Genomic DNA, 24665 nt, shown 5'->3' on the forward strand with positions numbered 1-24665 from the left:
CCCAGAAGATTTGCAGAGTCTGTGTCCATTCTTAGAAGTTTTAAGACCTGCCTGGTAAAGCTCTCAGTAACCTAGTCTCACAGCTCCTCACAGCTTTTGAGCAGGAAGCTGGACTGAATGACCTCCTGAGGACTTATCCAAACTGCCTCCCATGACTCTACGTTCTATTGTATATAAAACGCTCCCAAAATTAAGCAGAAGTATTATCCTTATCACCAAGCCACATGTCCCAGAGGCTCAGTGATTTACAGAATGTGAATGAACAGAATGAATGTGAATTTAGAGGAAAAAGGAAAACAGAGGAGACAAACAGGAAAAAAAAGAAGGAACACCTTCTCTTTCTTTTAATTCAAAACACTGCTGACAATTGGAGGTAGAAGTTACACACTGCACGTTTCAATCATGTAACAGTTACATGATTTCATGCTACACTAACACACATAATTTGTCGCTATATTAAGATGGCCTATAACTACAAACCAGCCTTCAGCATAATATATGAAAAATATTTTAGCTGTAAGCTGGTTGAGTATTTTATAGACACCTTAAGAAGCTGTCTGATCTCAGTTTAAATGCTTCATCTATGCTGCTTGGTTGTGAGACTTGCAAAAATACCTTATTTTTCTTCAGGTTTTTCCTCCTTAAGTAACTGTTAATTTACACTTCCATCACTATGAACAATGGTTAATAAAATATCTTTACATATCGACTATATTACTGATTAGTGAGAGATTGTACACATAAATCTAAATATGATTGTTGAATGGACTGTCTTGTCCTCAGTAATTTACAGGAAAAATCATTCATCCAACAAAATAACAATGCAGAAATGTGAAAATTAGCTTTGTAGAGGATGCTTGAATTGAAGCACATTTAGTTCTAACACACAAACTTTCTTAGACACAGAATGTCCAACAGGAGCCTGAATCACCTGAGTATCTATTTATAGACAGCCGATTTTTTTTTAAGATTACCACACAGACTCAGAAATATAGGTGCATGCATATGCAATTTATCAGAGGGTATGCAGATGTACAGACCATGTCACATTCCTCAGAATCATTCCAATCGTGTGAGCTGTGACACTGTTAAAGAGACCCCTGTAGCATAAGCACCATACACTCTGCTTACCCTTTCTCCAAGTGCTCAGCAGCAATCACATCATGCAAAGATTCCTGGCTGAGCAGCCTCATCTCCTTGGACTGCAGAGATGTACCTAAAACTGAAGGATTCTACACACAGGGCGGAAGCTGGCAGAGGGGAGATGTTGTGGACAAAACAAAACCGAATTACACCAATACTTACTTGGCAGGCATTGTAAATCAACTGGTGTTCCAACTTTTTGATCCCTAGAATCTGCTGAAACATTTCATAAAGCTGTTCCTTGCTCAGAATCAGCTCTGATACAGCACTTAAGGCCATTCTATTTGGCTGTTTGCAAAAGTCCTCTTCTCCCCTGTATATGGCATCATATTTGGCTAGCCAAGAACTCAGCACAGTCTCTTTGCTTAATCCATCAATTTCCGGCAAACTTCGGACTCTCTTTTCTATGTTTTTCTTAAAAACATCTCTAAAGTCACTTGCAGAACATCCTCCACTGTGGACCATTCTTGCAACCCGGTCACTCTTGAGAAATACCTTTTAAAGTAAAAGAAGAGGGGAAAAAAAGAAACAGAAACAGTTAGGCATGGACACAAATACAATCCCTGTATAAAGGAACACAATCTAGTATTTTGCTTCTACACAAGTCAGTTTTATATGAAAGTTATACAGGCCAAGTTTGTTATGTTTTTCATAAGGAAACAAGTGACCATGTTGAAACCAAGTCTCCATACTGAGCAAGTAATCAAACTAAGCAGTTTTAGAAGTATTTATTCATAAATTCACAACAGCTGGACTAGATGAACTTTGAATTAACAGCAGCTAATTTAAAATTTACCCATAATGAGACAGATATCCAAGAGGAAAAAATGCAGAAAGTAAAAAACCCAAAAACTAAAGAAACACCACAATCAATATTAACAATTGTGAAGATAGACTCGAAGACACAGAGCTCTTTCTATTACTGTAGATACAATACTGGAGACACAATATGGGATTCTCTGTGTAAAATCAGCAAAAAGCCCCTCCCAACTACTCATATGCTAAGGCAAATTACAACAACAAACCAATTAAATCAGCTCCAGCATTCTGTAAAAACTTTCCAATGTCCAAGAATGGTTGTTTCCATCTCTTCTTTTAGAAGGGTCTTGGCAAGGTTGATCTTTCCAGACACTGTGTGGCCTGCACATACTCATTTATGGTACCAAGTCTCATGAAACTGTTTTTCTACAAGATGCAACCAACAAAAAACTGATGGTGCAGCACAATCAGCTGTGTAAACAATGGATGTGGTAGGGATTAAACTACATCATGCCACTGAAAGAACAGCTCAGGGAGAACCACCTGGTTTCTGCAGCAGAAAGAGATGAATCAAGGCCTTCCACCCTGAATGGTTCAGCTGCTGGGGGCTGCTTGGGTGCCACACCAACATCCCAAGCACAGCTGAAATGCAAGGAACAGATGAGAAACCACAAAGTTGAAACAGAACCATCAGCTTTCTGACTGTTTGCTCTCTTCAGTCACATGTATGAACCGGGAATTAAGCATGCATTTTCAGATAATCATTATAGTCACCAAGAGCTATGAAATCATACATGATTTAGTGAATGGAGATGATAGCACATTAGAGCCCTGATTCCAGGTACTATCTCCCGTTAGAAGATGGTGCACGTAAGAACCAACCTAAAATCCTACTGTGCTCCACTCTTCAAAAGTGGAGTTGGAGGTGAGCTGAAAAGCTGAGCAGAGGAGAACAAAGATGAAAGCAGATCAAGAAAAATTAATTCTAAAATTTTTAGTGCTTGTCAATGCACATTCTCTTGTATTTTAAAATGTGGTTACTTATAAGATGTATTTTTCAACAGATATCCTAGTTGATATTGTAGAGAAAGGCTGCAGATAAAACCTGAAAGTATTTGCCCAAAAAGATTATTTAAAAAAAACCCATCACCAATAAATGCTAATCAAGTTATGCTCTAGCTGTACCATGATACATTTCCTTTTTTGTAAACATAAGTATCTAAGATTAAATTTTTACCCATAATGGGACCTGATATAGTTACTGTCAATTAACGGCCTCAAAAGGCTACACAAATATTGAATCTCATTTCAAAAGAACTAATAGTCAGAAATTCCATTCAGTAGCAAAACTTATCAACACAAACAGGCACAAGGATATTAAGGCTTTTCTTTTTTTTAACATCTGCAAATACAAATTATACATTCCTCTAACAGTTTCACTAGTAAAAAAGATGACTTCAAAATTATTTCAGCTACTGTGTACTGTTCATAAAGAATATTTTCCATCACATTAGCCTACATAGCCATTGAGAGAAAGCAGATGCAGAAGACAGTGAGAAATCAAGAATATTTATAGACACTTCCCACCCAAAATTTCATATTCATGCAAGATTACACAACTGATGCATTGCTAATATAACTGGATCAGTCTTGTAAAAAAAAAAAAAAAAAAAAAAAAAAGAAAAAACTAACCAACTCCAAACCTGCAAAATAGACACTGTAAGAACATCAGCGTATCATTCCCCTTTCTTTACTTATTTCAGTCTTATTATTCCAAATTATTAATCCTGAATGAAAGGGCTGTAAAACTGCTAGTGCTTTCCTTGATTTATGAGCCATACTAACTTAAAATTTATTTGTGATTCTGAAGTCGATTTTCCAAGACACTTCTTTCCAGGAAGGACCCATTCCATTGTTTTAAAGTACTTAACCATTAAAGGAAAGCCCTATTGTAACACTTGGTGCATGTAATATTCACAAAGTAATAGCATGTTCATGTTGGACAAAGTAACAGGTATGTGGAAAAAGAAAATACAATCTGCATGTGCCCTTGTCTCTATAATGCTCCCTTCTGATGTGTTCTGGGTCACAAATTGTATTTTTATTAAATTTTCAAAACTTATTTCAAGGTAATTATTCTTAAAGATACAGTGGATACAGAAGGAAATTACTCAAGATATAAAACCAAGATGTGAATAACAGTGCATGAAAAACATGGCTTGTTCTGCAAAGGAATCCACTGGACTTAAAGCTCTCAATGTACTACTATTTGAGTGTAAATTTACCCTTTTATTTCTTGAGGGGAAAAAAAGTAACATCATCTTTAAAATTAACTACTTGCATTTAAGATAATTAAAAAGGATTATTAACATTTTAACAAAACTATTTCATATGCAAGACTTTGTTTGCAACAGAAAACCATAAGAGAATAGAAGCTCTATTAGAAATGCATCAAATGTGTCACAAATTTAAAACACTAATGTGCATTAAAAAGTTTTAAGTGTCTAGTTAATCCTGTTCCTGAAAGACATATGGTACATTCCATAGTGAATGTAAAATTCTTTGCTTCAGTTAGACTTGAGATTCATCTGCTTGGTTTCAGAGCTTTCAAAGATTATATGAGCAGCAAAATCATCCCCATGAGGAAAAATATTTTTATTTATATTTATCTTTACAACAAAATACTAATTAAGTACATTCACTAAATCTGTGATACTTACTGCCTTCATTCCTGTATTTCAAATGATCACTAGACTTAGTTCTAATTAAATAATAATTCAAAAACTTACAACGTTAAAATGTTATCTCAAGTCTCTCAACACTGGGGGGAACTGGAGAGGAAAAATATAAAGAGGTTTGAGTGTAAAATATAAAATATCAGAAAAAGTTATTGTGGGCACAAAGAAATCTAATTCTGCATGGAACTAGATTTGGCAGATCAGCCACGATCTTTTGGAAATCCACATATTACTGAGAAATAATTTGACAAGACTCAAAGCTTTTAATGAAGCATTTCCTGTTACTACCAACATTTTCCAGGCTTCCTCAAAGACATCCTGGATTGACACTGTTGTCACTCAGCATTTAACTTCTAGTATCATTACTAGTTTATTGAATCCACAAAGCAACATCAACTGTCCATGTTACTCACTGCTAACAAATTATCAAACCCTAAAAAGAAATTATCTATTAACAAATAAAATGCATTCTGGACAAAACAGATAGTTCAAATACAGGTTTTGACTGGACATACATATCCCCTTTGAGGAACCTCTTCAATTTATGCTATTTAGAGTCCTCCTAAATACATTTTGGATTGAATCACACCTTCAGTTTCTGATGAATAAAGTTAAACTCATTCAAAGGTGAGATAACATGTTTTAAAATAAAAAACAGTAGCAATTGTAATCTACTGAAGCGCTGTTTAAATTCACTTTTTTCCAATCATTACACATACACAATTTAATCTACTCCAAATGCAAGTAAAAAAGCTTAATTCAAAATATTCTTTAGCAGTAGATAATTACATTAAAAATATATTTTTGTTTAAAGATGAAAAATCATTATTTCGCAGTGCCTACAACTTAAGAAAATGTTCGAAATATTATGAAAATAACTGATTCTCACTTCCAGAACATACCCCTAAAATAACTTTTATATTTATTGGACATCATACCAAATTCAACTAATTATACAATTAGGCAACACAAACATGATTATCTTATTCTCTACTGTAAAGCTTAGGAAAAAGAAAATTCAAGCAAATTCAGTGGCAGGTGGACCACAAGAATGATTTCTCAACCTCTGAAAACCTCCTGCTTATCTGGCCTCTGCACACCTTCTGGTAGTGCAAAAGCATCAACACTCTCCTCCTCTTTAAGCAATGCAGCACTTGGAGCTTCACTTGCCATTTGCCACAAGAGCCACTAGAGATTTTTCTTCATTTTTGATGGTCACTTCTGTTCCTGTAGCTTTGAGGAGATCACATTTACACTTCAGACATGTCCTATGTCCTAACAGTCAGGACGCAATGCATCATCTTTCATGGAAAATATGGTGGCAGCTCAAAATGCACTCTAGGTCTCTGGGACAGCAAACCTCTAGACATACTAGACACCATCTGAATCAGCTTATTACCTTTCTTACAACATGAATTTCAAGCCGCCTAACAGCTTTTTTCACTTCTGTTAAATTCTGGCATGCTGGATGCAAACCCTTGGGTTCCATGCACGTTCCAGCACAGCAATAGGTGTGTGACAAGTGCACTCAGCCACATGGCCAAACCAGCAGTAGCTTGGTACAGGCTCCAACAGAGGTCATGGTCTGGGCTATAGCTTGGCCACAAACTCCTCTAGTTCCCATGTGTTCTCTGAAAGCCCACAAAGGAGCAGAGTGACCCAAGTGAGCACCGGTGCATGCAACCTGGGAACACTCATCAGGCGATGCACATGTGAATAGTGGGTGGCTTTTGCAAGACCCGTTTATCAAGGAACAAAGAAGGCTGTGGGTATAAAAAGCTCATGCATACCTCTTCCACTGCATGCTGTTTCACTGAAAGCCAACCACTGTGTTCCATATATATGAGAGATGAAGTGAGTTTTGTTGGAGCTCTCCCAGCTTAACAGCATGGCTGTATGCCAGTGATCTTCCCCTGAGCCTCTCAAGGCTGAGACCCTTTACAATGATAAATCTTTGGTAAGTGACTGACATTGTGTGTAACCTTTTAGTATGATACTTTGGACTTATGCCTTGGTAGCTTTACTTATGCCTTTGTAGTTTTAAATCACTGTTCAAACAACTGTGCCGCAGAGTAGCAGAGTGAACATTGATATTGAACCTTGTTAAATCACATTTTCACACACCATATCATAAATGCTTTTGTTAATATCTTACTCAAGGTTTTTTAAAGAAATCTAAATCACCCATTCATGACAAGGTGAAATAAATATCACAGAGGGCCTCTACATACCAGGTCACCCAGGTGTTCTTCCTCCTTCTATTACTATGATTACATGTATGCCATTCTGAACGCATCATAAAACAATCCTTTCTTCCAGACTACAACCAAAGCTGTAACAGGCATCTCTGCATTGATGCAGACCATAGGAAATGCTTCATTACCCACACTTGAATATTCACAAGTGATTGCATCAACTGCTCCAACTGATGCTGCACATTACTTCACCTGTGAAAGAGTAATTTCACGATTATAAGCCGCACTGAGTATAAGCTGCACTTCTGGGTCCCAGCAACTTTTCATTCTTTGTCCATACATAAGCCGCACCTGATTATAAGCCGCACATTACAATACAGAGTGTGATAAAAGGTATCTATTCTATCACCATCTGTTGAGGGTGGGGGCAGTGATCCTTATCTCAATGGCAGATATTCTGCTAATGGGCCATCCATTGAACCAGGCGGGGCATTGTTCTTTATCCTTTCACAACTCATCCTTCCTGCAGGGAGTCATTTTCTGCTAATGGCCCATTGAGTCCCACTGTGTGACTGATAAAATTACTGCATCCCATTGGAAGTTGCTCCAGCCAGGGGGAAGAGCCCAACATTTCTTACCAAGATAAAAACAGAGGTTTTGGGACACTAAGGGAGCCCCTTTCTCCACTGGTCTCCAGAGGAAAACCGGATTTCTCCACATCACCACTGGACCTTTAGAGGGAAACTGCACCTTGTACAGGAGCACTGCTCCAACTGAATCACATCTGTCACTGCAGGAGGATGCAGCCACCATTTAATGGGACTGCTACCAACACCCTGCCTGACGGGGTGTCAGGTTGTACTCTGACTTTGTCAGGGTTTGGAGTTTGTTTCTTTGTAGTCCTGTATTTCTATTTTAATTTCCCTAGAAAAGAGATGTTATTGCTAACTCTCATATTTTTGCCTGAAAGCCCCTTGATTTCAAAATTATAATAAAATTTGGAGGGAGGGGGTTTACATTCTCCATTTCAAAGAGAAGCTCCTGCCTTTCTCAGCAGACACCTGTCCTCCAAACTAAAACAGCAAGTTTTAATTCTTTGTCCGTATATAAGCTGCACCTGATTATAAGCTGCACTTTGGGTTTGGACCAAAATTTTAGTCAAAATGGTGCGGCTTATAATTGTGAAATTACTGTACATTATGTCCTTCTAATTAGGACTATGCAGGTCTCTGTGGGCCTCCTGAAGCTTGCTAAGGAGCTGCAAGAAAGACAGTGTGGCCATTGGGCTAATACCACCAATCCAAACGCATCCTTTAATGGTGACATTCTTCCAAAGACTCCACCAGAGGCTGAGACAATTGTAAATATACTGCTGCACGAGGGCCAAATATCGCTCTCCTACAGCAGCACAAAGACTGAGTTAACTGCCTAGATCTCCAGTGTGTTTATTCAGGACAGTGTACTGCAACTGATGCTAGGGGTATCCTTAAAACATGCTAATGTTAGAACAGAAAAAAGACTGTCATGTAACAGATAGCTAAAGATATTTCTCTTTGGAGATTTTTTTCAGAAGTACCCTATCACCCAGACACAGTTACACAGCTACAGAGAGAAACATTTTGCTCTTAAGGACGTGTTCCTGTTTTAAAGGAATTTTCTTCTACTTTAAGCTTACCAGAAGCAAAGCTGGTACTATATTAAGATTAATGGCAACTATGTAATATCAAAAATTGTCAATTAAAAAGTAAAAAGGAACAGAAGTACCTCTTTGATAAAGACTGAACAAGGGCAAAAAGGACTTTGATGGAAGTCCAAGGAATATTCAACTCTATGAAAGCTTTTCAGGTTTCTGATATATTTTTCTGATGTGTTCTGTACTCAGGTTCCTGCTGTGCATTTATGACATACAGAATATATATATTTTTTAAAAGATAGCAATTTTCACGGCTAAATAGAGCTCTAAAATTTCTGCAAAAGACAATAATACTCTTCCTGCAAACTAAAAGGAATTGAAATAAGTTTCTTATTTAAAAAATTGAATGCAACATGCATCATCATGCTGTGCTAGAAGCATTACTTGAGGCAAAACAAAGCATATGAAATAATAAATAGCCCCTATGCAGATACTGCAGTAGCTCTTCAAAGCCTCTCATACCACAACTCGTTAATAACGCTTGCCACTGTCAAGAGATCTCACCAACCCAAAGTCCTTCCTGTTCCACAGGAACAAAAAGTATTCCACTTTCAGTCATTAATGTGAGCAATGTTCTCTGGGACCAGCTCTCACACCCCTCAGTAGTTCTGCTCTAGACTGAAACCACACAATGAAGCACACCAAGAGCTGGGCCTTGTTTGATGAAGGTGCAAAAACTTCTGACAGTTTGGAGAACAGCTTCCACAACTATGCATTTTAGGAATAAAAGCTTATTCCTAGTAGTAATTAACATATATCATGATAACTGCTGTCTACTGCTATACCTTGGAGCTGCAGGAAAAAACTGCTTCTGATATTATGTTCTCACTGCACTTATAATAGTCTTGAAAGAAAGAATGAAAAAAACCACCAAAATTATTAAGTTGATGTTTAGATTAGTTCAGCTAAGCACATTACAAGAACAAGATCATTTTGGGTCAAAAATAAATATTTAATATAGTAGCATCACACATCCAAGAGGAATATTAATTATTTTTATGCTCCTTGAATAAAATTACTGCATTGGCTACTGAAATAGCATTTTTATCAAAGAAGACATTAACAGTTATCAATGCATTTTAATAGCTACTTCCAATACCTCTTGGCTGCTGAACATGAGTGGAAATTGAACTAGTTAATGAGATTTGCTCAGTATTTTGAAATCAGAAGCACTTTTCACATTTTTAGGAAGAAAAAAATAAATTGGACATTGCCTGCAGGTCTTCTTTCTCCCTTGTTCTCTTTCATACCCTAGAAATATCCTTCAGGCACTATTTTGATTTTTTACAATGAAATGATCAGAGTTAAAGGATCCTATTTTTAAATCTATGTGAGTCTTCAAAACAGAGTCCTCATCTTCAGCTAAAAGCAAAAGACATATATATTTTAAGAAATAACACTTATAAACTCTGATTACTCTACTTCCAAATTTCCATAATTATTTTATTAATGAAAGATTACTTCTCTTAGAAGCATTATACAGTCTTCCTTAATTTTGAGGGGTTGAGAAATCTGAAATAAAAAAAAAATCTAATTTTGGCTAACAGCGAGGTCGTGGCTTTTTGTTTGTTTTCAAAACCTCTTTAAAGCAGCATATTACATTAAGGTGAAAAAAAAAAATTAAAGTAACAAACCATCATCATCCAAAGAGACATAGCCATTTAAAATTTTTCCATTTCTGTTTTTTAAAATATATCTACTAGCCTTCCTGAGCAGATTAAGCTATGATTGCTTCTTATTAAGATTAATGGTTCAGAAACCATCATAGTTTGATATCTTTATGTGATTTACTTTGCTTTCTTCAGCTCTTCTGGGGACTACAGTTTCAGACTGGACATTTCCCACAGCTTAGCAACCAGCTATCTGTAAAAAAAACCACCAAAAATCAAACTCTTGAAAATTAAAATGTCTGCTACTGCTCCAAGGGTACATGCTTGTAAGTGTACTACAGAACACTGTGCACCGGGATTTGTTCTTTGCCAGCTGTTTCAAAATTTACAAGCAATTGCCAATGTCTCCCCAAATTGCTGTTCCTGATGGCAACACATTTCAGAGTCATGCTCTGCAATGTTCGTGCCTTGGGCATAAGAACAAACAGAGGTATAGTGACAATCACCATAAAAAATCCACAAAACTGTTTCACCCAGAAGCAATGTTTTCTCCTGGATTAATTTATTAAAGTTAACCAGCTACCCTTTTGAAACAAGCATATTTATCCTCCTTTCACAGCTGACAACAGCAACAGTAGTTTTTGCACCCTAGTGTGACAGAGCATACAGATTGTTGCCTACATGAGCATGGATGTGGATCACTTTTGCTATGCCTCCACCTGGAACAGGCATTGTGATCTTCACTTTAACAGTGTCGTTTCCCCTTTGACCAAACCCCACTGCTCAGGCTGAAGCACTTTGAGGGGGTCTGTGCATCATGGTACAGGTGGTACCAGGATTCCACAGAAGTTACTCTCCAAAGACTACCTGGATGTATTTCCTCCTGAGTGACTTTGCTCACACAGGCAATGAATGTTCACATAATTTTAGACCTCTGCAGGCTGATCCACAGCCATATATTCAACTCTAGCAGCCACAAACATGCAAATCTTCCCCAAAGATGATGCCTGAGAATGCTCAGGCTAGACCCTGCATGAGGGTAATCACAAGCAAGCAATTACCAAAATGACTTCTCGTCTTCCAGTTGTCAGGGAGAAATTAGCTGATAAATAGGTAAAAAAGCAGCAGAAATAGACTGCATATTTAAAAATGTTGTGATGCTTGGTTTGTTGAAACATAAGAAGCAGCCAGCCGTTAAAAGAAATCTTGATAATTCTTTGTCCATTAATGGCATGGAAAAACTGATATGCCGCTTTGGAGAAAACACTATTCCTTCTGCATATTGCCTTTCTCTTGGCTAGGATACTGTACAAATGCTGTAGGCAATGCCATGAGGTCTGAAATCACATCTATATGGTCAACTCATCATTCCCATTTAATTGGGGAAATAATGCATATGTCACTGGAGACAAGCTTTTCTATCCATTAACTCTCTCCTGATAAAAAAGCTGTATTATCCCTGTAGATGTTTCTCAAGACCTTTAGATATAGAACAGACCACACACAGTGGATCTAGAATAAATCATGTAGTTCAATAGTTTCACAGCAGAATGTACTTTGGCTGCCAGGGGAAGATGTTGATTAATATCACAGCAAGAAAAACCCAACTCCATGCTAGACATGAGATATTTTCAATATCTTTTTAATGTATTGAGTGATATAGACCATAAGCACAAGGAGCAGTATACTTTATATTGAGCAACACAAAATTCCAAAGGAAGGAAGAAGAGTTTCATGCTTTGACAAGCACATTTGTTTGCTTGCAAGTTAAATGCAGGGCTTGTCTTGTCACCAAGCCAGATAAGTCACCAGAAACCTATTCTTCTGCTATTTTGCCAATTTATTCAAGATTTGGCAATTAAAGCAGACATGAAACTGCCTCAGCAGAGAAATACAAAGCAGAGGATTTCGTTGACCATGTTAGGAATCTTTACCTCCACTGTGTAGGATTTCAACACGCTCACTGTTCTTGGTTATATCCATCACCATCTATGCGACAAAGAAGTGATTTGCAAAACCTCTTGTTACCAAGGTGCATTTTCTTTGTTAGTAAAGTGAAATTTAATGAAAACATTAGGAACTGATCAGCACATTGCTTCCACAGTTTTCCCTCTTCATAAGAGAGCTAATAGCTTGCTCTCCAGTATGCTGATTCTGCCTGACAAGAACCCCTCCCTTTGGTGACCACTGGAAAGTTCCAGGTTGTGAGAATTTCAAAGGGTCTATTTTAGATAGCTAAGACTGAAAAAGGCTGTAAAATTGAGTGTATAACACAGTGATGTCACTTGGTCATGTCACTGTAAAAAGGCTTCCTCTCACCTCACAATTGGACCCTATTTTCCAGCAAATTCCATAAGGAAGGTATCCTGACTATGACGGAAGAAGACGAAGGACAGCAAAAGCTGACAAAAAATAAAACAGAAAGAAGAACCTAATATTGGGGAAAAAAAAGACTTCAAAAAGGAAACATATTTACACAGAAATAGTGAGTAGTAAACTGAATCTTGCTAAAAAGGATTAGGAAAAAAACCATTTACTTAGCATATTTATCTATTTCACAATCAACAGATGATGACTAGTTTATTCAAAACTTCCTCTGGTACCTGAAAATTTGAGAAAAACACACACCTGCTTAAAATCATATTTTCATTTGCCTTGCTAAAAACCTTCTAAATTCTCTTACTTTTTGGTGTTTACTCAGTGCTGTACGACTCACAAGAAGCCCCAGCACTACATCTCTTATGATAGGGCTACCTCTGAGGAGACAATGTTACTAAATATAAAATCCAATTTCTTGCATTGACTGTGAGAAAAATTGAAGCAAATGGGCAAATGCAATAAAGAAGGGAAAACAGTCCTTCACTTCTCTAAATTTTTCTCTGGAGTCACTTGTGGTTCTAGTTTTTATTCCACTTGACTGAAAGTGGAAGTTATGTGAGTTTTCATCATTGACATTGCACTGGGTTCATTTTGTCAGAGATGAAAAGAATTGGTTATTTCACTTCCCAGTTACCATTAATGTGCTTCTGCATTAACCATTTTCACTTGAGAATAGACTAATAGCTTTTAGTTCGAATGAGCATACTACTGTATCTCTATTTTAAACATAATACCAGGCACTATTTCAGACAGGTATGCTGAGATCCTTTCGGTCCCTAATGCCCACCACCATCCTAAATATGTTAATGAAAAGTGAGGACACTGTTTCAGAACATACATCTTTTTACTGATCAATGCCACTTTTTCATTTCCAGTTTATATACTCTGCCACTGCAGCTGAATGCTCAAAAAGGACATGAACAAATAGAAATTGGGCTGAAGCCACCTGAAATGTTGTCTCATAACATTATTTTTTTCCTGTTTTAGCAACTGAAGACGTGCCAGCAAACTGACAACTTAAGCAAATAGTCTGCCACTTTCTTTCCCTGTACAAATTAGTTTTAGTGGCTTATTTTTTTGGTGGAGTAGAATGGGCACTCTTGGGTGGGGAGAAAGGGTAAAGCACTGACTTCACTCTTTGGCCTAAGGAAACTGGAAAAGAACAGACACATCGCGAATACTGCAAAACTTGGGTAGTCACGGGAAAATAAGAAGAGTAGACCCCCTTAAGCCTTTGAAGGCTTACTGATGATGTCCTATCAGTCAATATGGCACCTTTCCCCTGCTGGGATCCCCAGGATTTAGGGCAACAATACGCATATGGGAAAATGCAGCCAATTTCCATCTAAGAGAAACTTCTTTTGCATCCTATAAGGACTGACATTGTTTTGACAGTATTCTTGAGAATTAGATGCAGTGTGCAGAAGTGGCAGAGCAAAAGATCTATAAGAACCACAGCTGTGTACTTCACACCCCAAAACCAAACAGAAAAGGCTGCTTGCACTTACTGCAAAGACTTTGAGCCATTTGGGGAGAAACAGGACAGAACAACAGTTTAGTTTTATTGCAAGCTGATGTTATAGATAATACTAGTTACATGATGATAATGGATTTGGTGTTAGAAAAACTGCTTCCTTGCCTCTCCCAAAAGACAATCTGTACTTCAAAATGTTTCTGTTTTGAGAAGAAGATAAGAACAATGGAATGTCAGTGCAAATGCAGGCAGTGACAATGCATCATGAAAAAGGGAGTGCTTGGGGAATTTTTTTTTATATCTTTCCACTTAGAATGCATTATTATTTGTGTGGAACATTTCTCAACATCAACCATCTGATCACCCATTAGAATGCATTTCTATTCCAGAAAGTTACAAAGGATATTCCGGGCTGGCAGACACTAAGCCATTGGCATGTAGGATTTAGCTGCTAACTGTAGTCTTATAAATATTTTTATTCCAATACAACTTTCTTAAAAAACTGGCCTTTATCATAAACACATTCCTCTCTCCCTCTTTAGTAAGTGCAATCTTTGTGTGTCAAAAACAACAATATATTTTCCTTGATTAATTTCTCACAAGGGTGATCAATTCATGGTGTCGGCAGAAAGTTATAATATGCAAAAAAAGCTTCAAAATGCATTCTAAATCTTAAATCCTTCCTTAGATTTAATAATCACCCAGCTGGCTGCACTTCAGACAGCAATGCTTCAATTGGAAGATTAATGAACAGTTGGTCTGCAGCTTAATCCCTCTAGATTTTAGCATGCAGAATGTAAAGTTTTACAAGCTGGACTATTTTTATGCATTCCAATTATATGTCAAGGTCCAAATAGCTTTAATGGTAACTTTGAGGCTTCTTAGTCATAGTTTGCTCTCTTTAGAGTACTTAAGTTTTATAAATTATTAATTCACAACACTTCAATGTTCTCTACACCATTTTAAAGATTCCATTTCAAGATATCATTTCAAGTCAGAAACACCTTCAATTTATTGTTTACTTATTTATTTTATACAATTATCAACTATTTGACTCGCTAGTAGTATTCTATGGCAAAGATTTAACTTTATTTTGAGTCTTAAATTTAACTTAAAATACAAAAAGTGAACAGTAGGTCCTTCTCCACAGCCACACCAGCCAGTTGTTGCCTCTGCCTCTTACAGGTACAACTGCTGCCTGTCAGGTTCCTGCAGCCCCTGACCTCCATGCTGTCCATACTGCTCAGGTAATGCCTGAAAAGAATGGTAAGGTGAAGTAAGAAAATTTGCACCCAGGCTGGGATGATGGGGAAGATATTGTCCATATGCCTTCCTCCTCCTCCCTCAGCATTTCCACAACCATGCCTTTCCTTTCCTGGGCTTCCAGAGGGAAGTGCTGGTAATAGCAGAACAACCTATGAAACTTCGTTTGCAATTAATGAGGCAGTCTGAAATTATTACAGACAAAGGAACCTCTTGCCTATGGTGGTGTACCAAGGGACAAAACCTAGTTATCTATCCAGTGTAATTCAAGATCCTACAGTGTTTTGTTGGACAGTTACACATAGAAACAGGAAAAAGAAATCTTCACAGACCTCTTACAATTGAGGGCCCCTCCCAGAAAAAAACCCTGAGCTTTTTTACTTTATAGCTCCCAGCAACAAGTACAATGTGAGCAACTGAGGATGGAAAAAGAAATAAAAAAAGCAATACCACCATGATGTTGAAAAGTTCTCCTCCAGTTGTGCCCAGTCTGGTTTCAAATTCACCCTAATAAGACTTCACCTCTTCGTCTTTTATGGGCATTAGTTTCAATACATTAGAAAGGTACACAAATGTATGCTTATTTTTTAGCTTTGTCTCTTAAATGACAGTAGCACCTGTATTCCAAAATGTTTTCAAGCTAAGCCAATCAAGAGCTTTGGCAGGAAGTGCAAATGGTTTACAAGTCAAATGTAATAAGCAAACAAACATTACCCTCCTGCTGTAAAAACAACTCTACTTACACCAAGATAAAGCTTAAGTAATTTGGTTATTGTGTCTAGTGTATCAGTCAACATCATAATGCATTTTTAATGCCCAGAGAGAAAACCACACATCTCTTGTCATTCAAAAGGCTAAATCCTGAACACTGTGAAGCCAAAGTCTGATCACAAATTCTTCTCATTTTAATCTTTGTACTATTATTCCACTCAATTTCTGGTCATAACTTCACTAATGCATAAGATTTTTCATTTTTATTATAGCTTCTTTTAGACTATTTTCAAAACATATTTCCCACTTACTTATCTAAGAAGCAGACTTACACTGATCAAAGTAGTTTTTATAAAAAAGTAACTCAATTTTGCGTCAGGCTATTTGGAAACATTTGCACCATTCATCTGCCAACTTCTGAAACACATTACTCATACCAAGAGCCTTCTGTCATCTTCTAACACAGATTTTCAAATTTGATGGTCCGAAGAGCCCAGAATAATCTCTAAAGGTTTTTTATTTTAATCATAAATTTTATGACAGCCAAAAATAACCTCCTTATCATGGTCATTTCTACAAATGATTGTAGCTTTCAACATACTTATTATTACTGACAGGTTAATTTGCTGTAGAATTTGCATATTTATCATGATCACTATTTAAATACTGAAAAAAATCAGTTACAATAGAAGCAGTAAGCGTGCGCTTAGAATTTTTATTGTGGTGTCATTTTAGAATTCATGGTTCCATTCAGTGAAATAATTCAGATTATCTCACCCTCACACTGGGAACTGAACCCATAAAACATGAAACAGGCAAAAGGCTAGCGAAATTGAACACAAGGGGTAAAGATTAAGAAAAAGGAAAAAAAACTGTAACAAGAAACACACTGTTGGAACACAAGTCTAATACTTGCTGCAGTCACAAAGTCAGTACGCATCTACCCAACAAGACCAAAAAAGTGAACTCTATTTACAAATCAAGGAGAAAAGAGTTTTTACAAGACTGTCAGAGTAGTGGAGCAGCCACAGCTAGGAAGATGCACACATCTACAAGACACATGGATGCTACAGCAAATACAAGAATGTTGCCTTGGCATTACATGGAGCTGCCCTCGTTCTCGCCCAGCACATCCAACTGGTTTTGGCAGGCACTTCTTCACATGATGACAGAGCCAAGATCAACATCTCAAGTTATTATACATTTTGGCAGGTTGGATTTGTAATCTGTCTACATTAAATTATACCAAGAACTTTAGAGGTTCCAGGCACAGAGCAAGGTGCAGCTTCAGCCATGCAATCCGGAAGCAATTAGAGCTGAAATGTCATCACGTAAGAAACTGGCAGTGGAACCATCATAGAGGCAGTTCATAAACACATTGTCAAAAGGCAGGAAAACTTCACTGTCATGCACAAGCTTTGATCTTTCGGGATGCAAAGAACAACTGACATCAAGAATGAAAAAACGCCAAGCGTAGCAGCCACTTCTAGATTTGAAAAAACAGTAAATTAAAACTTCAAAAAAGGCAGTTATGTCTCAATGCCAGAAACAGAAACAGATTTACACTGAAATTTACCAGATTTTATCTTTACTTCAAATAAAGGTTCATGTTAGCTAGCAGTATTTCTGAGTACTTAATTAAAAGCAGGATGCTACCTTTTTAACCCTTAATTTTCCTCTCTATAGCCTTTAAGACTGGGAATGCTCCCTGTTGGAATGTTCCTAGGAGATATCCAAGAAGATACATATTCCACTCATCCAAGCCCTCCTCTGACTCCATATGCAGCAGGCACTGAAACACAGCCTAGACCCCTTTCTCATGGCTACTCAGACACACTCAGAACTAACACCAAACTGAGCAAAGCCATTAAACTGGATGTAAGGTTTTCTTCATCAAAAACACTGTTTATGAACAGTATCCATTTTTTAACATTATGCCCATTGAGTTAACGGGTAAAGAAGCCATAATATGAGGGAAAAAGGCAGTTTTGTCACATATTGTCATATATGCCATGTTCCAGCTCAAAAGTAACTTAGGAACCCCTAATTTGCTGGCACTTTCTGGATATTATGCTACACTTCATTTAGTGGTTTTTGGTTGGTTGGTTTTAGTTTTAGAGTAAACCTATCCTGGGCTTCCATTCTGCAGCTTTTCTTAGAGAAGAAAAAACTGACGGATTGAAGACAACTTCAAAATAATCTATAATACCACAGAGACTTCACATAAATGCTACATAAACATATTCAACATAAGTAATATATATGCATATGCTACATAAGCAATATGAACTTCAGTCTCCAATACAGTCATAGAGATCAATGTTATCAATCTAAAACCCAATGGAACTGTTATTGACTTCCTCATCTTTTCAGATAAGGTCTTCAGATGTTTCAGTTAGGATCAGAAGACAATAATTCAGTTTTTCTCATTTTATCTAGTTGAGAACTCTGGGAACAGTGTCAGAAAAAAGTTACATTTTCTAATTTGTGCAAATAGGACTAGAAAAGAAATGTACCACAGATGTGTACCCTAACCACACAGAAGTAGCTTCTCTCCTGACTTACCCTATTTTACTCCTGCAGATGTTTAATTGGGTGCACTTCACTTTGTGTTTAATACAACAATTATGAGCCACACACTACAAAAAATACAGTTAACGCTTCTTCATATGCCACAACAAAAATCATGATTATCCATATCCAAAAGTGAAAATTAAGGAGAGGGCTTGGAGGGGGGCATAATCTTTTATTAGAAAAAATTACTATCTGTGGACAAAGTTTTAATCTGCTACAGAATGCTGGAAAAAAGGTGAAGAAACATTGTCCAATCATTTCTCATATTACCATTAAACTTAAAGTTCTTTCATTGATGAAATTTGAATTATGTGTGTGTGTGTGTGTGTGCATTAACACCAGCTCTGTCACCTAAATAATGACATCTAGCAAGGTCAATAATATTATCATTCTATTTCCCCTGCAAATTACTAAAATGCTAGAAAAAAATACGTAGTCTTGAGTAAAAATGCTTATGACAATCAGAGAGTGGCATCCACCAAAAGGCAGCCAATACCTCTTGCCCAAGCTCCTCATCAACTGTTCAGGCTATCTGGCAGCTGACTCAAATCTGCTGATTATCTCAATTCCATGACTCAGTCATATGAATCAAGGAGCTGATCCAGCTGAAAATTAACAAAAAATGGATAATTGAATAACCTCTCTATGAGTTGATAAATCTGGCTCACAGCTTGGCTATGCAGTGGGGACAGCGACATGTGAGATGGAGGGAGAGAAATCCTCCCACGGGCACTTTTCACAAAGGTCATCTTAAATGAATTCTCAAACCACTATATTTGAAAGCATTTACATACATATCCTAAAAAACATTTCCTCTTTCCATTTATTTAAGCCATCAATTATTTAAGTACTTGTGGCATACAGACATCAGAAGCCCTTTATAATGCAAGGAGCTGGGAAAACTCAGGGACAAACCTCAGAAGGACCCTGCAGTTCTGATGGCAGCAATTTACCATGCAGCGGAAATTCCAGGCCTGGTTCCTCCACATGCTAAAAGCATTGTAGCAGAAGGTTTGGCATAACATTACAGAGTTCACAGATGTCTAAACACAGACAAAAGGGGTGATATTTAAAGATCTTATTTCTCTTCAGAGCTCCACTGTCAAGCATCAAGCTGGCTGACCCAACCTGCCTCACAGTCCTGGAGAGAAATTATCAAATAATTTAACTGAGACACAGGCAAGAAGCCACTTCCCCCACAATGTGAGGTGATGGAGGTTGGGAGAATGAAAACTGTACCTCCCATTTTCTAAAGAATGAATTCTCCATCAATGAGGAGATTGACTTTCCCCTCTCAAGGAGCCTTCTCCATCTTCCTAATACAGCTGAGACACGGGAAGTTGGCTCTCTGGATTGATGATATTGCAATATTCACCTGGGAGGAAGCAGGTTTTGTTTTCAGTTTATCCTCTTAGGCATACTAATCTGTTTTAACCAGCAACAAATTGATTTAAAACACATAAACATGAGCATGAACAAATCACTGGAGAGAAGCCTCAAAGAAGATAAAACACCAAGAAAGTAGACAGAAAAATAGATAAAAGCTCTGGACAAGCTATTGATATTGTAGTTCCTAAAGTCAGAAACTGCTCACTAACTTAGCATGACCTTGTTTACATCTTTAGAAAACAAATATTTAATCTTCTGAGCAAAGAATCTGACTCAGTTACCATATGTGAGGTCTGATAAGGGAAGCTTAGCTTATATTTAACTAATATATCAAGGCTGTAGCTATTCTGGTCTTAAAGGTTCCAAGAAGCCATCTCATATGAAGGTCCACCCAAAGAATTAATGACTGTCGTACGAATTACTGCGATAGTACTTTTTCCTTGCATTAACAAGACGTACAGCTAAAATTGTGTCTGCTTTTGCCAGACTAAAACTAGTTCAATAGAAGTTACAGGTATCAGAAAAGATGCTAAGTAACACTCTTGGCATTTTAATTTATAGCACTCTTTTTGTTTTTCCTTCTATGAACTACAAGAAGTGGTGAATCAGAGGCAGAGAGCATGCATCTTTTTCTTGGTAACTACAGAATTTCTCTTCTACAGTGCCCCCTTATAAATATTTCTCTTCTCAATCTCCTACATTTAATATATTCTCAGTTATACTGATTGTTACCACTTAGAGATGTTTTACACTCAGTTCAATTGCAGGCTCTCCTTCCTCGTGGATATGGTTGCTTTAATCCAATGCATTTGCAACTACAGTTTGTAGGCAATCAACTTTTATTAAACTGCTCCTAATTTTCCCCCTCCCATCCAGTGAATCTTCACAGTTTCTTAAGCTTCAGGAGCTTTAGCAATTCTTCTGTGCTTCAGAAACTGTGAGAGTAGTTGTATTTACTCCAGCAGCTTTGCTGAAGAGTCTTTATAATCTGCACTCTGGTTTACAAATAAATATAAAATATATACACATAAATATACAAATATATATACGCATATACACATACAATGTTCTTTTCTATGGCTCTTTTACTTCTGCTATATCCCTTTCTGGAGATGGAACAAATGTAGTAATAGACACTGAGGATAACAGAGCAATGGAACAGTACTGCCCAGGAAGGTCATGGAGTCTCCCTGTCCGGAGGCATCCAAAACCCACCGTACATGTTCCTCTGTCACCTGCTATAAGGGACTTTACCTTTGCAGGAGGTTTGGGCTAGATGGTCTCCAGACGTCCCTTCCAGCCCTGTGTTCTGCGATTCATGCAGAATAATTGTGGTTTTGTCTTCTTTCTTGAGTAGTCTTCCTTCTGCAGAGTTATAAGTTGCCCTCTACAGATCATAGTTTTGGTTCTGCCATCTGAAAATATGCTGCACCTGAAGATATCTGTCCCCTTCAATGAGAACCATTTGTACAACTACTCACTTGGATTACTGGAAATTTAATTTTAATGTGCGTTCTCTGCTTAACTGACATTTCTTTAAATTGCTTTTTCCTATTTATTGGGGGTTTTTACAGACTTTTTCCTATTTTATCTGACAGAATGTTATGATTTCATTTACAAACAATGCATTATCTTGAAGTTATTGCTTTCCCCTATAGTTTGTTTTTAAAAATCTGGTACAATCTTTTTCCAATTTTCATCAACCTAGTTCTTTTCTGGCTTAGATAATGCCCATCCTTTTCGTACAGCCCTCTGGCTGTCTAAACTTTAGCTAGTTCTTAACAAACCTCCTCCTCCTCACAACATTTTCCTCAAGAACATACTGAAATGCTCCCAGCACAAGGCACAGGGCCAGCTTAACAGGCAGGATGAGCTTCAGAATGCTGCCATGGAAATTCTACTCTTTAAGTCCTATTTTTACATGACCCAAAAGATATTCCTTAGAAGTCCTATATACAAAATCATTGCAAGAAGCCCTAAAAAGATCTGATGGTGTTTTACAACCAGTTACATGAAATCTCCAATCAAAGTCACCTAAATTTTTTTTTCCTTAACTTTCCCCTCCTAATAACAGAAATTAAGAAACAAGTTTCTCCCACTCTCAAATATAAATCAGCAGACAGCATGAAGAGCCTTCTCTTTTACCTCTGAAGCTATTTTTTTCTGTTTTTTATCTTTAAGACTGCTGCTCTCATCATAAGACACATACCATTAGAACTATTTTAACATAACTAACAGGATTTTTATTTTAGGGTTTTTGAGGTAGATGTTTTGGTAGGCAAGGCTGTTTGCTTTTTACATGTTTTCTTTGAGGCTGGATACATCCTTTCCTTCCCTACACTTGGTTATCCTATTTGTCAGTCAGTGCAATACAGTCGACACTGCCTTTACAGTCAAAATCAAAGTTCCTCTTCCTGAGGTGTGGCTCAGGATGCTGGTGGCAGGCAGAGGAGCCCTGGGAAGCAGCACTGGGTGCCTTGCACATGACAGCAGGCTCAGACCAGCCATGGAGCTCACAGCCCAGCCAGCAGCATCCCATACGGGCAGCACTCTCACCTATCAAGCCCCATGCAGATGAACAGCGCAGCCATCCAGAAAGGCATGGAGATGCAGAAACAGGACAACTGGAGGTCTCAGAGAAGAAAACCAGAATGAGGAACAAGATTTATTGTTGCTCTGGCCATGGCTGTAGCAGTCAGGCAGTGTATTGCAGAAGCACAGCCATGGAATGAAATGAGTGGCAATACCAACACACTCAGCTGAAACTTTTTTCTGAGGCCTCCTGACAGACTGCACCATCTGCCCTCCTGAAGGATAATTTTTTAATGTGGTTTAAGTGTCCCCAGTACCCAAAGGCTGTAACAATAATTTTCCTCTGCTGTAACTAATTTGTTTTCCTGCCTCTAGCTTTCAGCTTTCCTAATAAGCTGTCAATTAGTTATGCAAATCTGAAAAACAAACATTTAGCTCTGCTTATGGCAACCTCTTGCTCGTTGCCATCCAAGTTCACTGGGTCTGTATTGCAGATGTTTAATTTGATTATCAAGCCCAGCCCCCACAGAAGGCAAAGCAGCACCAGCAGTTCCTTCTTAAAACACAGATTTATATGCTAGAACAGTGAATAACTGTATGCAGTTTTGGGTGATATTAGAGAGATATTAGCTATTGGAGAGCATCCAAAGGACAGCAGTGAAGATGGTGAAGGGCCTTGAAAGGAAACCCTACGAGGAGCAGCTGAGGTCACTTGGTCTGTTCAGCTGGAGGAGACAGAGGGGAGATCTCATTGCAGTCACAGCTTTCTCACGAGGGGAAGAGAAGGGGCAGGCACTGATCTCTGTGGCAACAGGGACAGGACCCAAGGGAATGGAATGTTTAGGTTGGATGTCAGAAAAAGGTTCTTCCCCCAGAGGGTGTTTGGGCACTGAACAGGCTCCCCAGGGCAGTGCTCACAGCCCCAGCCTGACAGAGCTCCAGAATTGTTTGCACAATGTTCTCAGGCACAGGGTGTGACTGCTGGGGATGGTGCTGGGCAGGCAGGAGTTGGACTCAATGATCCATGTGGGTCCCTTCCAACTGAGGATATCCTATGCACACAGAACTCCCACTGAGTTTTGGTCAATTATTCACCCTTCATCTGAACAGGTAATGACTGAAAAAATCTATTTTAAATACTGCTTTTTAAATTACCATGTCTCCTTATTTTTCAGGAACTCCAAACAAATTTCAACGAACTTCAATGTAAGGCAGAAAGCTGGTTTCTGAGCTTGGACTGGACGTGTTGAAACTTGGCCCCAATGTAACAAATGGAAGGGGATTTCTAACTTAAACAGACCTGTCAATCCAAATGTGAGCACCAGAACCTTAGTATTTCCACAAAATGTATCCTGATATGCTGCTCTAGTCCAGAACAAATTAATTTCTGAAGGCTTTAAAGTGATGAGTCCCCTGTTGAAACTCTATTAATTAGCTAAATGTGTGGTGAATTTTAAACGTAAACAGCCTCCCTTGTAGTTGTTTTTCATGAATGCATTTTATTTCACTAATGGGCCATGCTTAGGCCATCTGTCCAGCCCATGATCAGGCTGACAGGTAGCAGCTGGATCTCATCACACAGCAACATATGAATTTCAAGCACTGAGAACATTTTACAGAAATCACCCTTAGAAGTGTCATTTGTGACTTTTCCTGACTTCCATTTTAAGCTTCTGTATATTCCAGACCCACTTTATCTTCTTTCACCACAAAGCTTACTCAGTTAATGAACAAAGTAAAGAGAAACCCCCCAAAAAAATCCAATACACTTCCCCACACACACTGTCACTCCCTACCACAGCAGATTAGGTATTTTGTACTCATTCTGAAACTCTGAATTCCAGCAGGCTTATGTCTCCAGTTGATTTCAGCCAGAACAGCAACTGTTTCATGATCACAGATTTGCAAAATTTAGAAATGTGTTTTAAAGGTAAACAAATAAATGTTTTAAAGAATCAACAAAGACTGAGCTAAATGCTTCCATTAGTTTCAAATAGTCTAATAAATATTATTCAGTTGTTACACTGGTGTCCAGCAAAAGAATGCAGGACACTGAAGTCCTGGGTATTTCCTCAAAAAACCAATAGACTCGAACACGCAGTAGATGGAGGAGACCTTTCTGCTACCCTGTTCTACATAGAGAACAAGGAGATAAAAATGTAGCAAGGCTGCTTTAGCAGGAGTATTAAGGGTCTTTTGGTGCTT

The 24665-nt window shown here is 37.9% G+C and overlaps 1 protein-coding gene across 8 annotated transcripts in view; it reads right to left on the reverse strand.

The window, feature by feature from the left end:
• CADPS2 (calcium dependent secretion activator 2) overlaps positions 1-24665 on the reverse strand; it is a 292254-nt gene that overhangs the window by 193752 nt on the left and 73837 nt on the right. For all 8 annotated transcript variants that reach the window (XM_033057248.2, XM_033057245.2, XM_033057247.2 and 5 more), the window contains exon 3: positions 1306-1638. In XM_033057248.2, coding sequence (XP_032913139.1) covers positions 1306-1638 — 333 coding nt within the window. The remainder of the gene's footprint in view (positions 1-1305; positions 1639-24665) is intronic.

This window comes from Catharus ustulatus, chromosome 4 (genome assembly GCF_009819885.2).
Source record: "Catharus ustulatus isolate bCatUst1 chromosome 4, bCatUst1.pri.v2, whole genome shotgun sequence".
Classification (NCBI taxonomy): domain Eukaryota; kingdom Metazoa; phylum Chordata; class Aves; order Passeriformes; family Turdidae; genus Catharus; species Catharus ustulatus.